This window comes from Etheostoma cragini, chromosome 8 (assembly GCF_013103735.1).
Source record: "Etheostoma cragini isolate CJK2018 chromosome 8, CSU_Ecrag_1.0, whole genome shotgun sequence".
NCBI classification, from domain to species: Eukaryota; Metazoa; Chordata; class Actinopteri; order Perciformes; family Percidae; genus Etheostoma; species Etheostoma cragini.
This window is the reverse complement of record NC_048414.1, coordinates 18,497,033-18,508,242: the sequence shown is the minus strand read 5'-3', so window position 1 is coordinate 18,508,242 and position 11,210 is coordinate 18,497,033. Positions and strand designations below refer to the sequence as shown.

Here is an 11,210-nt window from a genome sequence, read left to right as displayed (position 1 = left end):
ATGTTACTGCAGCAGCTCCAATTCCAAATGACAAGGTAACTCTTAATAACACTAGATCTATAGCTGGTAAAATGGGATGCCATATGGGAGAGAGATGACACATAAGCAATTGCACTGGAATTCCTAGGATTCTGGGGAGGAAAAAAAGCAAACTCATTCCAAGCAACTGGATAAAGTTTAGTTCAGACCACAACCCCGCCTGTGGAGTTTTTAATCCCAACTTTAATCTAGATTACATCCACATCTGGCATGTCCCTGCATGCTTACACATCCTTCTTGGACCCCAAGCGCCAAACCATTCTTCTCATAAAAAGGAGGATAACCCCACTTGTTTCGGAGGCTAACCCCAAAATGGAGAGGATGAGAGGATCGGTTTATCCCAGACCTGAAGATGTAACGTTATGCAGACCTTCCATTACTAAGATTTGTGAAGCAACATGGCACCCTGCCAGAGTGGTGTAACTTTGCACATGAAAACAAGGAGGTGATGTAAGAAGGGGATTGCCATAGAATTGTTGTTCACAGAGTACTTATTACATTTGGCTTGGACAGCTGTTTCTTCTTTTAGAAATGTTCACCGGCAGGACTCTGATTCCCGGGCTACCCAAGGAGATTAGACCATAATATCCAGAACAAACCCAAAAAACTGCAGCCCAGAAAAGGGATTTCTCTCAGATTACAAGGAGAACTTTTATTTGGAGCGTTGCAAACTACACATCATGGTTGTTAATGCTCAATCTCTCACACAAACCCTCCTTCTTTCTCCCCACCTTTAAAACAACAATGTGGACTATAACTTCTGCAATATTTCCCCACAGTTTACCTGGAGTTCACGGTAGAGGGTGTAGAAACCATCACCTCTTTGAGTCCAAGCGTACAAACATACATGAGTGAGACAGAGATGGATATATATCATATATCATATATCATATATTGACCAAGTTATCAGTTTGTTAATATTTCTTCGCAGAACATGGCTTAAAGCTTCTCAAAGTTAAACTAAGAGGAGCACTTAATGACAGAGAATTCAGTATGATTCCTGGTCATTCTGTAGGCAACATATTGAAAAGTAATAAGAATAAAACTTGAAGTTGCAGTTAAGCTTATAAGTATTTTCACAGTGGAAGGAAAAGCAACTTTGGATTGAATATTGCATGTTTATGGAAGCAGCCAGTTCCTAATATTGCTGCGGATGCTTACTAGTCAGTCAAACTGGACCATCTAATTTAAAGGGTTTCAAGTCTTTCAGTTTGTGTGCAGTCTATAGTGTGCATTTCTTCTCAGCAGACCAAAGAGCAAAACAAGTGCTGTCTGTTTAATCTCCTTTTATCCGATGCAACACAAATAACCTCAACAGCCATATGGGGGGGGGGGGGGGGGGGGGGGGGGGGGGGGGGGGGGGGGGGGGGGGCGGCTTTTGGATCATTAGTTGTTTGCAGTACTTTTTGTATGCAACACTGAAATTAGTGGACTCATATCTTCTTAGAAGTTTAGGACTGAGTCAGTCAGTGTGAGTACTCTTCAGAAAGCTGCTGGTGGCAGGCTGTGATTGTTATTTCCTGCAGCGTCACCACCTTTCCCTAACAAATGAAGAGACTCCAGTGGGTGCACACCACTCTTGTCCAGATGTGATCCCAGCCCAGGCAGTGCTGAGTTCTCCCCCCCTCCTTCACATCCCACCTCCTGCACCTCCCCGGCTGCAGCAGCAGCTGCCTCCGCACACTCCTCTTTAAACAGCCTGTCATGCTCCATCTTGAGCTCTTGGTAGGAGCGGGAGAACATGTGGAAGATGGAGGTAGCAGGGAAGGCCATGATGAGGATGCCGCTGAGGATGCTGCTCAGCGCCACAACCTGTCCTGGGATGGACCTGGGCACCATGTCGCCGTAGCCCACGGTCGTCATAGAGATAATGGCCCACCAGTAGGAGGCGGGGATGCTGCTGAAGTCATGGGTGCCCGTGAGCTCGCTCTCGGCCAAGTGGACCAGTGGGGAGAAGAGGGTGACGGCCACGCAGAGAAAAAGCAAGAGGAGGCCAAACTCCCGAGTGCTGCGCCTGACCGTCAGCCCCAGCGTCTGCAGGCCAAGAGAGTGGCGAGCCAGCCGCATCACGTAGAGAATCCTCAGCGCCCGCAGGATCCTCAACACCAAGCCCAGCTTGTCCAAGTAGCCCTTACCTCCTCCTGGCCTCTCGTGTTCCAGTTCTGGGTCCTCCTCTGACACCACTAGGGAGACGTAGTAGGGAAGGATGGCCATGGCGTCGATGATGTTGAGCGGCCCGCGGAGAAAGTCCAGCTTGCTGTCGGCCTGAATGAACCGCAGCAGGAACTCCAGGGAGAACCAGGCCACGCACACCGTCTCTATGATGAACATGTTGTGGCACTTAGAGGAACACTCACCCTGAGGGAGAAAGGGAAGGCGAGGGATAGGGGGGAGCAAGAGAGAGTGAGAGACAGAAAGATTGAGCATGAGAGGAGCAGGAGTTTGACAGGGAGCAAGACAGATGGGGTGAGATGGAGAGAAGAAAAAAATCTTGAGGTCAGATAATCACCCTCGGTGATCATTCATAAATCATGAACTACGGTCTCTCAGTATGCTAAAACTACTGCAGCACCACTGATAGATAATGCAGTGACACAATCAATAAATTATTTTATTAGGGAAGGATTTGGATATTAATGTGACACAGTGGGAGTGCTGACAGAAAGCAATCAGGTTAGCATGCCCTCTAACTACGGAAGCAAGGAAAAGCAATAATAAAAACTGTCACTTTCCCTTTTCCTACAAATGAACCTGTATTCCCCCTCCTCACATTTCCAAATTGTGCTGCAGAAAATGTTTGCAATCTCTTAATGCATCATTAAGTCTTTTTTCATTTTTAAGAAAAACAGAACGATTTATTTTCACCAATACGGCAATGCAAAATGCTTCAAGATACACATCCATTCATAATGGCTCCAAATAACCAGAGTTTTGCATTCACTAATCACTAATTAATGAATTTCCACGACAAGTTAGGAAAATTATTCTCTCTAATGTGTGTATTGTTGTACATATCTTGTACAGATTTTATTTGCATTTTGTGAAAAGAAACATCACGAGGTGAAAGTTTCATGACAAGATTGTGCCAAACTGTTTTTCTCTTAGTAAGGCTGGCGTATGCTTAATAAAACTGGCTTGTTGTTTAACAAGTCTGTAGGCTAAAATGTCGTTAGCTGTTTCAAATGACCTCACTGGAAGGCGGGGCTAAAAGCCTGCCATCATAGAGAAGGTTAGGGGTGCAACAGAAGTAGCGGTGTGAAGGCCATTGATTGTCTGTTTCAGATAGTCGCATGCATGCAGCCTTTCCTTTTCCACTGTCCAAAATGTTTGTTAATTAGACATGGTGGTTTCCACTTCTTCATCCTTCCGTAGGGACGTTTAACGCTCAACCTCCAAATTACACGTTTTTTCCAATTGCCTCTAGAACAACACATATAAATCCTTTCTAATCTGATGCTCCAATCAGCAGAAGGACATCGTTTGTCAGTGTTTTTTAAAACTGTTATACTGTATATCACTGCAAGTTAAACCCGTCCGTCCAACCGACCACGTTCTTTTCCCCTCTCTTGCTCCAGCTGGAGAAGAGTCACATGTCCCATAGCTGCTGGGGGTCTTTGTCAGCTGAAGGTAAACATATTTAATTATTGCTCCAACAACTGATTGTCCTTGCTGATTCCTTAGGCCACATCCTGGTGTTGGATTTTTGAACAGTATGCATTTTCCTCAGACAGATTGGGATGTCTTTTTGCATTTCTACAAAGTAAACTGCATCAGAATTCTTTACTTGTTTTCACACCGAATACACGTGACTTGATATATGTCATTAAGGTGGACATTATTTGTGTGTTCTCTCGGGCTATTAGCTTTCCCCATTTTCTCCACTTTTCTCATCATTTATCTCCCCGCCGTTGTGTGTTTCATCTATTTTACCTCCCTCTCACCCTTCTATTCTCTCTCTGCCACCCTTTCTTTTCTCTTCCTGCCTCTGTCTCCACCTTCTCATCATTCATTCTGTTTCCTCCTTCATCACCCTCTCCGGACTCCCTCCCTCTCATCCTTCATTCTCTGTTCACCCCTCACACCACTATCTTTCTGTTTTAATGCCACAATTCATCCAGTGGTCCTCTAAGTGAAACGCAACTCCCTCCTCTGTTCCTCTCTGCATTATGCATCCTTTACACACGTGTCCCATACCTCCCTCTCTCATTTATGACACGTGTCCACTCTGTCTTTCTCAATGATTCTCCTCCCAGTGTGACTGCTGGCCATTCAATTCATTCCTACAGAGTGATGTAAACATGTGTAAGTCCAAGTGTCATACTGTATATAACATTTTTACTTCAGAATATTTCCCTTTCATGCATCAATTCAAAAACCACTCACTTGTTTGCACTGCACATTCACAGGGATTCTGGCAAATAGAGATAATAAGTTCTGGGCTGTATATATTCTACATCCATCTTTTGTTAGAACTGCGGCAGCAACGGCAGCCAGTATCATTCAAGCCCATTCGCAAACTGTTAATGGGCCCCTCTTTTTCCACCTTGAACTTGTATTTCAAGTGGTGCAAGCTATATAATCGCCTTATAAAGCTGATATGTGAAACTTTCTGGCAAACAATTCCTTATTTACACTGACAAAGTGCAACAATGGCATTTATTGGAGATGTGTTTCTGACCATCTGATCCAAATCCAATATTCCCCCTGCTTTAAGTTCTGTTTTGCTCTCCACCAACTCCTGTGGGAATTAACTCTCTCTATCTGCTAAATGCTCTGGTCAGTCACCAGCAAGTTGATAACGTTGTCGGTCTGCCTGCTGCATCTGGAAACAGAATATGAGAGCGGTGAGAGCAAATCAAATCAGTAAAGTTGTGAGCTCTAAACCAAAAGACGATCTATCAGAAGGACGCCAGAACGCTCTCTCGTGCTGAGGGGAACTGCAGAGTCAGGGGATAATTCTCGGTGGGTTTTGTCATAATGAGCGAGACCTTTTGTGTTACCAGTGGGCATTTTGGCCCATTGTTAATACATTTCAAATTCATTTTAGAACTTTAAGTGGCTTTAAAGTGTGAAAGAAATATCATCTTCCAGTCTTATTACAGGAATATTTTCTATAACTCCAATCCTTCCATTGGAAATATTATAGATGTGTGTTGTGCATAATTTCCCAAATATTCAGTCTGACAAATGTCAGGTTTTTCGAATTATTTACATCTTTAAATAATTTTAAATGTATTTCAATTACATTTCTGTGAGTTTGAACAATATTTGGCTGCACATCATGAGTTTGAATTGAATGGCACACAATAACACTGCGGCGAATGTTCAGTGGCATGTCTGCACAGCCTACCTGTATAGTTTTGTCAGGTAATAATCCTAGAGCCTTGTTATGACTTAAAGCAGTTAAAAACAATTAGATCATTGAACTTTAGGAGGGTTGTATTTTTCCCCTATGTATGCTGTAAATCCAATGTTAAAGACTTGCAAATAAGTTGATTTTAGCCCTTCCATAATCCTTATTGCACCAAATGGTTTTCTATCTTTTGGGAATGTGTTGTGCTCCTAGGAGACTTCAAAATGCTTCATGAATGAGCACGAATTCAAACTGTTTCTAAAAATTACTACAGCATACTCATTAAAAAATGAACAATTGTAAATGGCTTTTAAGTCCTTACACTTGGAATGTTTGCAAATGATAGACAGTTTCAGGTCAAATTCAAATCTTATGTAAAAAAGAACCATGGCCGGTGTGTATGGCTACAGGATGTTTCACTTTGGGGACGCAGGAAAGACAGAAACACACAACATTTGACATATAATAACTTATTGAAGAAGGCGTCCAGTGACTTCTGAGGGAAATATCTGCCTGTTTGGCTGCTACACACATAAATGCTTCAATATGTGCGCAATAACTTTAATGCCTTTATATGTCTGAAGTTTGGTGCAAGGCAGGTAACATACAGCGGGTCTATCAGGGCCTGTTTACTAAAAATAGATGCCGGTTGCAACTGGAAACAAGGTTTATAACAGCAGAACAATGAGCTCATTGCAAAGCTGAAGGCACCTGCAGAGTCAAATTGTCTTTGGGGATCTTTCACATTACAAATAATGGCTTCATCTGAACAGTCCATGACTCCTCCAGGGACTGACTAAATTACCACTTCAATAAATCGCTGACTACATATTAACCTTTACTCTCTTCCTCTCTGCTATAAGCTGCATTCTTTGTGTTTTTTCGGTCTAATGTCCAGTCCCACTGAGATTTCTGCGTGTCTCTCTGTCCTGCATCAATCTTTCAAAAATGTTCTTCTAACAGCTCACATGTTATGTCGCTCACGTGCACTCTTCCGCTCTCATTCATGGTCATTTATCACATATCCATCCTCGCTGCTCTTTCTCTCTTGCGCCCGCTGACATTAGGCCCATCAGGTCTTCGTGGCACCGTTCTCACCCTCTGCTTGATAGGCTATTTGTTACAGAAGTGTCTCTCTCTATCAAACACACACATACACACACTTTCAGACACAATACCCACTATCTTCCTGACCTTATCTCCTCTGTAGGACTCTCCCTGGAACTAAAGTCAGTGACAGCTCATTTTAGCACAGCCACTGTATACCCCAGCAGCTGTCTCACGAGGTGTTTCACATTACCGTCTGTATTAACACATCTCAATGTCAAATTAAGACAAAAAGACAAAGAGTACAGCGTACAAGGCAATCATTGTACAAGGCATTCTAGGGAGAGGGACATTTGAAGTGACCACATGCCAAAAAACACAGAATCCCACAGAGAGGAAAGGTGGTGGTCAGTCTTCAAAAAACTGAAGCACATGCCTTTCTTAAAAGAAATCTTAAACCCAAGGAAGACCATACAGGTCAACTAACACACACACACAAACACGCACGCACGCATGCATGCACATAACGTACAAACATAGAAAATAATCTGTTGACATGTAATCTTTTTCACAAGGATTAGTCAATAGCCATGACTACTCAAATGAAGCAGGGTGACTTTTAAAGGCAACTTGTAACATCCTGCTACATTTAAACTGCTTTTCATTGGGCATCTTCTTTTGTCCTTTACTTACAGAATTACATGTCCTTTATTCATAATCAAAGTTTGTGTGAGGGATATTTGTTATTAGCAAACATTGAGCAAGTGGTTATTGTATAGTATGTGACATTTTAAAATGTCTATATGATGTAGGCTGGGACTCGGAAATGATGGAGAAGACTTCATACATGGTGAATCCCAAGACTTTAGATTAAATGCAGCTTTATTCACACAGTGAACAGACTTTCATTCAAGGAATAATGGTTGACATGCAATCAGATGCACTGCTCAAAGATTCTTAACGAATGTAAAATTGACACATCCTTTATTGTCTTTAGGACCTCCCTTCTGGAACCACTCATTCCCAACCTCATCCTACACTCAGGGGATTGTCATCATCAGACAGACACCACTACTCTTGTGGGCCTTTGCGACTCCGGTCACCGGTAAACATCCCAAGTGTGTTATTGTCACTCTATGACAGCGACTATTTCAGGGCCCCATACTGTTATGATTTTAGCCACTTCACATCTGGATCTTGACCATTTCTCACGCACTGGGCCCCTGACTCGTAACCTTCAGTTTCCAAAGGACAGGTCCCTCTCATGAAATACTTTAGAGAAGATATAAAAATATGAAAATACATTTGATAACATGCAGGAGGAATATTCAACCTATCACTTTCCACTAGGTGTTGGGGGATGGACGAGATCACGACTATTTGAGAGATTTTGTTACATTGTCATCAAAATCTTGATAGCTTTATTGTAGACATACTCACACACTGCAACATGATTTGTCTGAATTGCCAAAATGAGGATCATTTCAAAGGGAAAACTAGTAACACATGATTGATATCATTCCCTTTAGTCCATGGGTCTGCAACATTATTTTTAAATCAAGGAACCCTTAACTGAAAGAGAGACGGAACAGGGACCCCCCTACAAATTATATTGTTTAAAATAAAGTTGCATGTTAAACTGGCCCTGAAATAACTTGTAGGGCGGTCTAAAGCCTTTATACATTTCTGCATAGAATGCTAAGTTATTAAAATAGCCTAATAGTTGTTGGTGTGATTTTATAATCATCAAAAATGTACTATAAGTTGGAGAACCCCCTGCATTGACTCTGAGGACACCCTAGGGGTCCCGGATCACAGGTTGAAGATCCCTACTTTAGTCTATAAGGCAATTTAAATTAAATCTAAATTAATGTCATGAGGATGGTTAGGACTGAATCTTTTGCTCTCTTCATTCAAACTGAAAGCCCATCTTCCACTATGATATCTGATCTGAACAGGATCTTAACACATAGGTTTCTGAAGTGGTGATATATTGGCCGGTGGAACTTTTCCTTTTTTTTTTTTACAGCTACATTTAACAAAACTGACAGTCAGTCAGAGATGGGTGGGGGGGGGGGGATAGTCGATTTGAGGCCGTGTGAATGATGAGTTGGGTGCCATGTGATTATTGATGCTGATTGTGGAGGAAAATGCCTCAATAACTAAATGTCCAAGAATATGAAGACATTTAGCCCTATTGCAGCATCTACTGAATCCTCCTTCAAACGACAAGCTAGAAGTGGCTCTGATTCTGCAGTGTGAATGGTTGTTTTTTGCAGTCACCTCTCTACTTATGCATGTAATGCAATGTAATACAAACTGTATGTCTTGTAATAATAAGCAGGTTGTGTGGGTTAATGGTTTTGGCTTAATTGGTTTTACCCCCATAAGAGGCTATTGCACAGGCTGCTAAGTGTCCTATAACTGACAGACCTAGAGCTTAACACAAACACCCTAATGGATAAATAGAACGAAGGTATAGTGGGGAGGATAGATGGAGAGAACAGAGCAAAGAGAACAGTAGATGGAGGAAGAGAAGGTGGCTAAATGTTGTAGAAGGATACGGGAGAAAGGGATTACAAGAGAAGTTGATGAGGAAAAGATGAACTGACATCTGAAACATAAAGTTCCCTTCACCCATCTGTCAGGATGCTCTACTTACACACACACACACACACACACACACACACACACACACACACACACACTGCTTCCGCTTCCTCAAGGGAGGAAAACACATGATGTTAATTTATGTTGTCTTTAAATTATTATCATGTAAGCATACCATGAATTAAAGAAACCTATTTAACCAGCACCAATTGAGTTTTACATTCTTGTTGACAGCCTGCCATCTACCCTCTGAGAGTGACCCATCAGTGTGCTTTGGGACAGCTGCCAGATGCTTTCTCAGCAGGGTCAATCGGGTTTGAAGTGTAAATGTACCTCTTGATTGTCAGACAAGAGAAAGCTTCTATAGCTCTGAATTATAAATGTGTTTTTTCTTCTACTTGTAGATCAGATAAAGCTCCAAGTTACAGTGTCTTCAGACGGTAATTAGGACGCCTCTCACTACATTCAGCTGTAATGCTTTTGCATGGATGATATAGAGCATGACTACAAAAACGGCAGTGTTTAAAATTTGGTTATCGCCCTTAGGAATGTTTCCTGGTGTTTTACTATTCTAACTTTTAATTTCATTCTCAGCCTCGGTCCCAGCATGTCTACAACTCTACAGCTCTCTCTTCATCTCCCTCTTAATCAGGTAAAAAAAAAGGAAAAGAAAAAGAGCCCAGCATGAAAATACTACCAAATCTACTGGTTTGAGCAGAGTAGGGAACACAAGAAAGGATACGGCCCATCAATCAGCTTTACCTGGCAGCAAACTTTGGAAATACTTTGCAACCACTGAACGCTGCTTCTCAATACTGCTGTACTGACCTTGCACTTACTTTAAAAGCTTCTAGAACGAAGAGGAAAGGGAGGAGGGAAGGGACGGATGCCAGCCACAGAGACAGAAAAGACACGGAAAAAGAATTATAATAGGGTGTGTGGTTGAAAGCCCCACCTCTGGCCTTCGCTGAAATACTGCACATCAAGCCCTATGTTCCATACACATGGGTTATTGAAGGGGTTGTATAATGTGACACCGCTCTCCATCATCAGGCGGGTGTCCTGTTACCTGATAGCTGCATGTATGCACAGATGCACACAGTGTGCATTATGGAGCTGTGTTTGCACCTATTGATTTGCAAGACACCTTGATATGTATGAAGATAAAAGAGCAACAAACAACCGCCCAGTCTCCCAAGACAAATGCTGCCCACTGACCGAGCATGGATAGATAGAACACAGGAAAGAGGACAGTAGATGGAGAAAGAGTAGGTGGCTAAACGGTGTGGAAAGATACGGGAGAAAGGGATTACAAAAGCGGTTGATGAAGACAAGATGAGCTGACATCTGAAACAGAGTTCCCTTCACACCCCATAAGTCTCTATTCTCCATCTGTCAGGATGACACACACACACACACACACACAGAAAAGAAAAGAAGACAGGCTTCTACGCTGTGCAAGCAATAATCTACTATTGTTTTCAGCTATTACAGCACGTTGAAAGTGTTTCATCAATGTGTTGCAACAATAAGCAAATCAGAAAATTTGATTATAGAAAAAGACACACACACACACACACACACACACACATACACACACACACACACAGATCAGCTACTGGCTCTGCAGGCTGCACGTAGGAATGCAGGGACCCATTGCAAAGGGTGTGTTTCACATTGGTTATGACGGGCCGGAGCAAAGGGGGGTGTTTTGATTTTGATGCAGCTGTGCAGAGGTAGACACCTGCTCCTCAGTATATAACCTCGAGGGAAGAGAGCTGCTGGTATGTTGTGTTTGCATTTGTGTGTTTTGTATATGGCGTTGGCCACAGCTGTCCTTCTCTCCACTGTCCTCTGCCCTCAGTTCTTCTCTCTTCATATGATGTTTCTGTTTCCTCACCTGTCCAGTGGATATCCCCAGTGTGCTCTCCTGCCCTACCCTGTTGTTTGTTTTTAATCAGCAACTCTGTGGTTCATTGTTAATCAGCACACATGTGGTTCGTTAATCAGCCTGATTTGTTGCGGCCTCCACAGCTGCTCCTAATCGACAATTAGTGTATGATTGCTAAAGAAAGAGATGTTGCATTTGTTGCTACCAGACTGTTGCTGTACTGCAACATGTCTTTCTCAAAAGGCTCGGCAGCTTCAGGAGTTTTGGTAT

The 11,210-nt window shown here is 42.5% G+C and overlaps 1 protein-coding gene across 2 annotated transcripts in view; it reads right to left on the bottom strand.

Annotated features, from left to right (window-relative positions):
- Positions 1 to 662: 662 nt before the first annotated feature.
- The window catches only part of kcng4a (potassium voltage-gated channel, subfamily G, member 4a), a 23,153-nt gene continuing 12,605 nt past the window's right edge, over positions 663 to 11,210 (bottom strand). For both annotated transcript variants that reach the window (XM_034879252.1, XM_034879253.1), the window contains exons 4-5: positions 1,415 to 2,397; positions 663 to 1,375 (exon numbers count right to left, since the gene is read on the bottom strand). In XM_034879252.1, the coding sequence (XP_034735143.1) occupies positions 1,522 to 2,397 (876 nt within the window). In that variant the 3' untranslated portion in view covers positions 663 to 1,375; positions 1,415 to 1,521. The remainder of the gene's footprint in view (positions 1,376 to 1,414; positions 2,398 to 11,210) is intronic.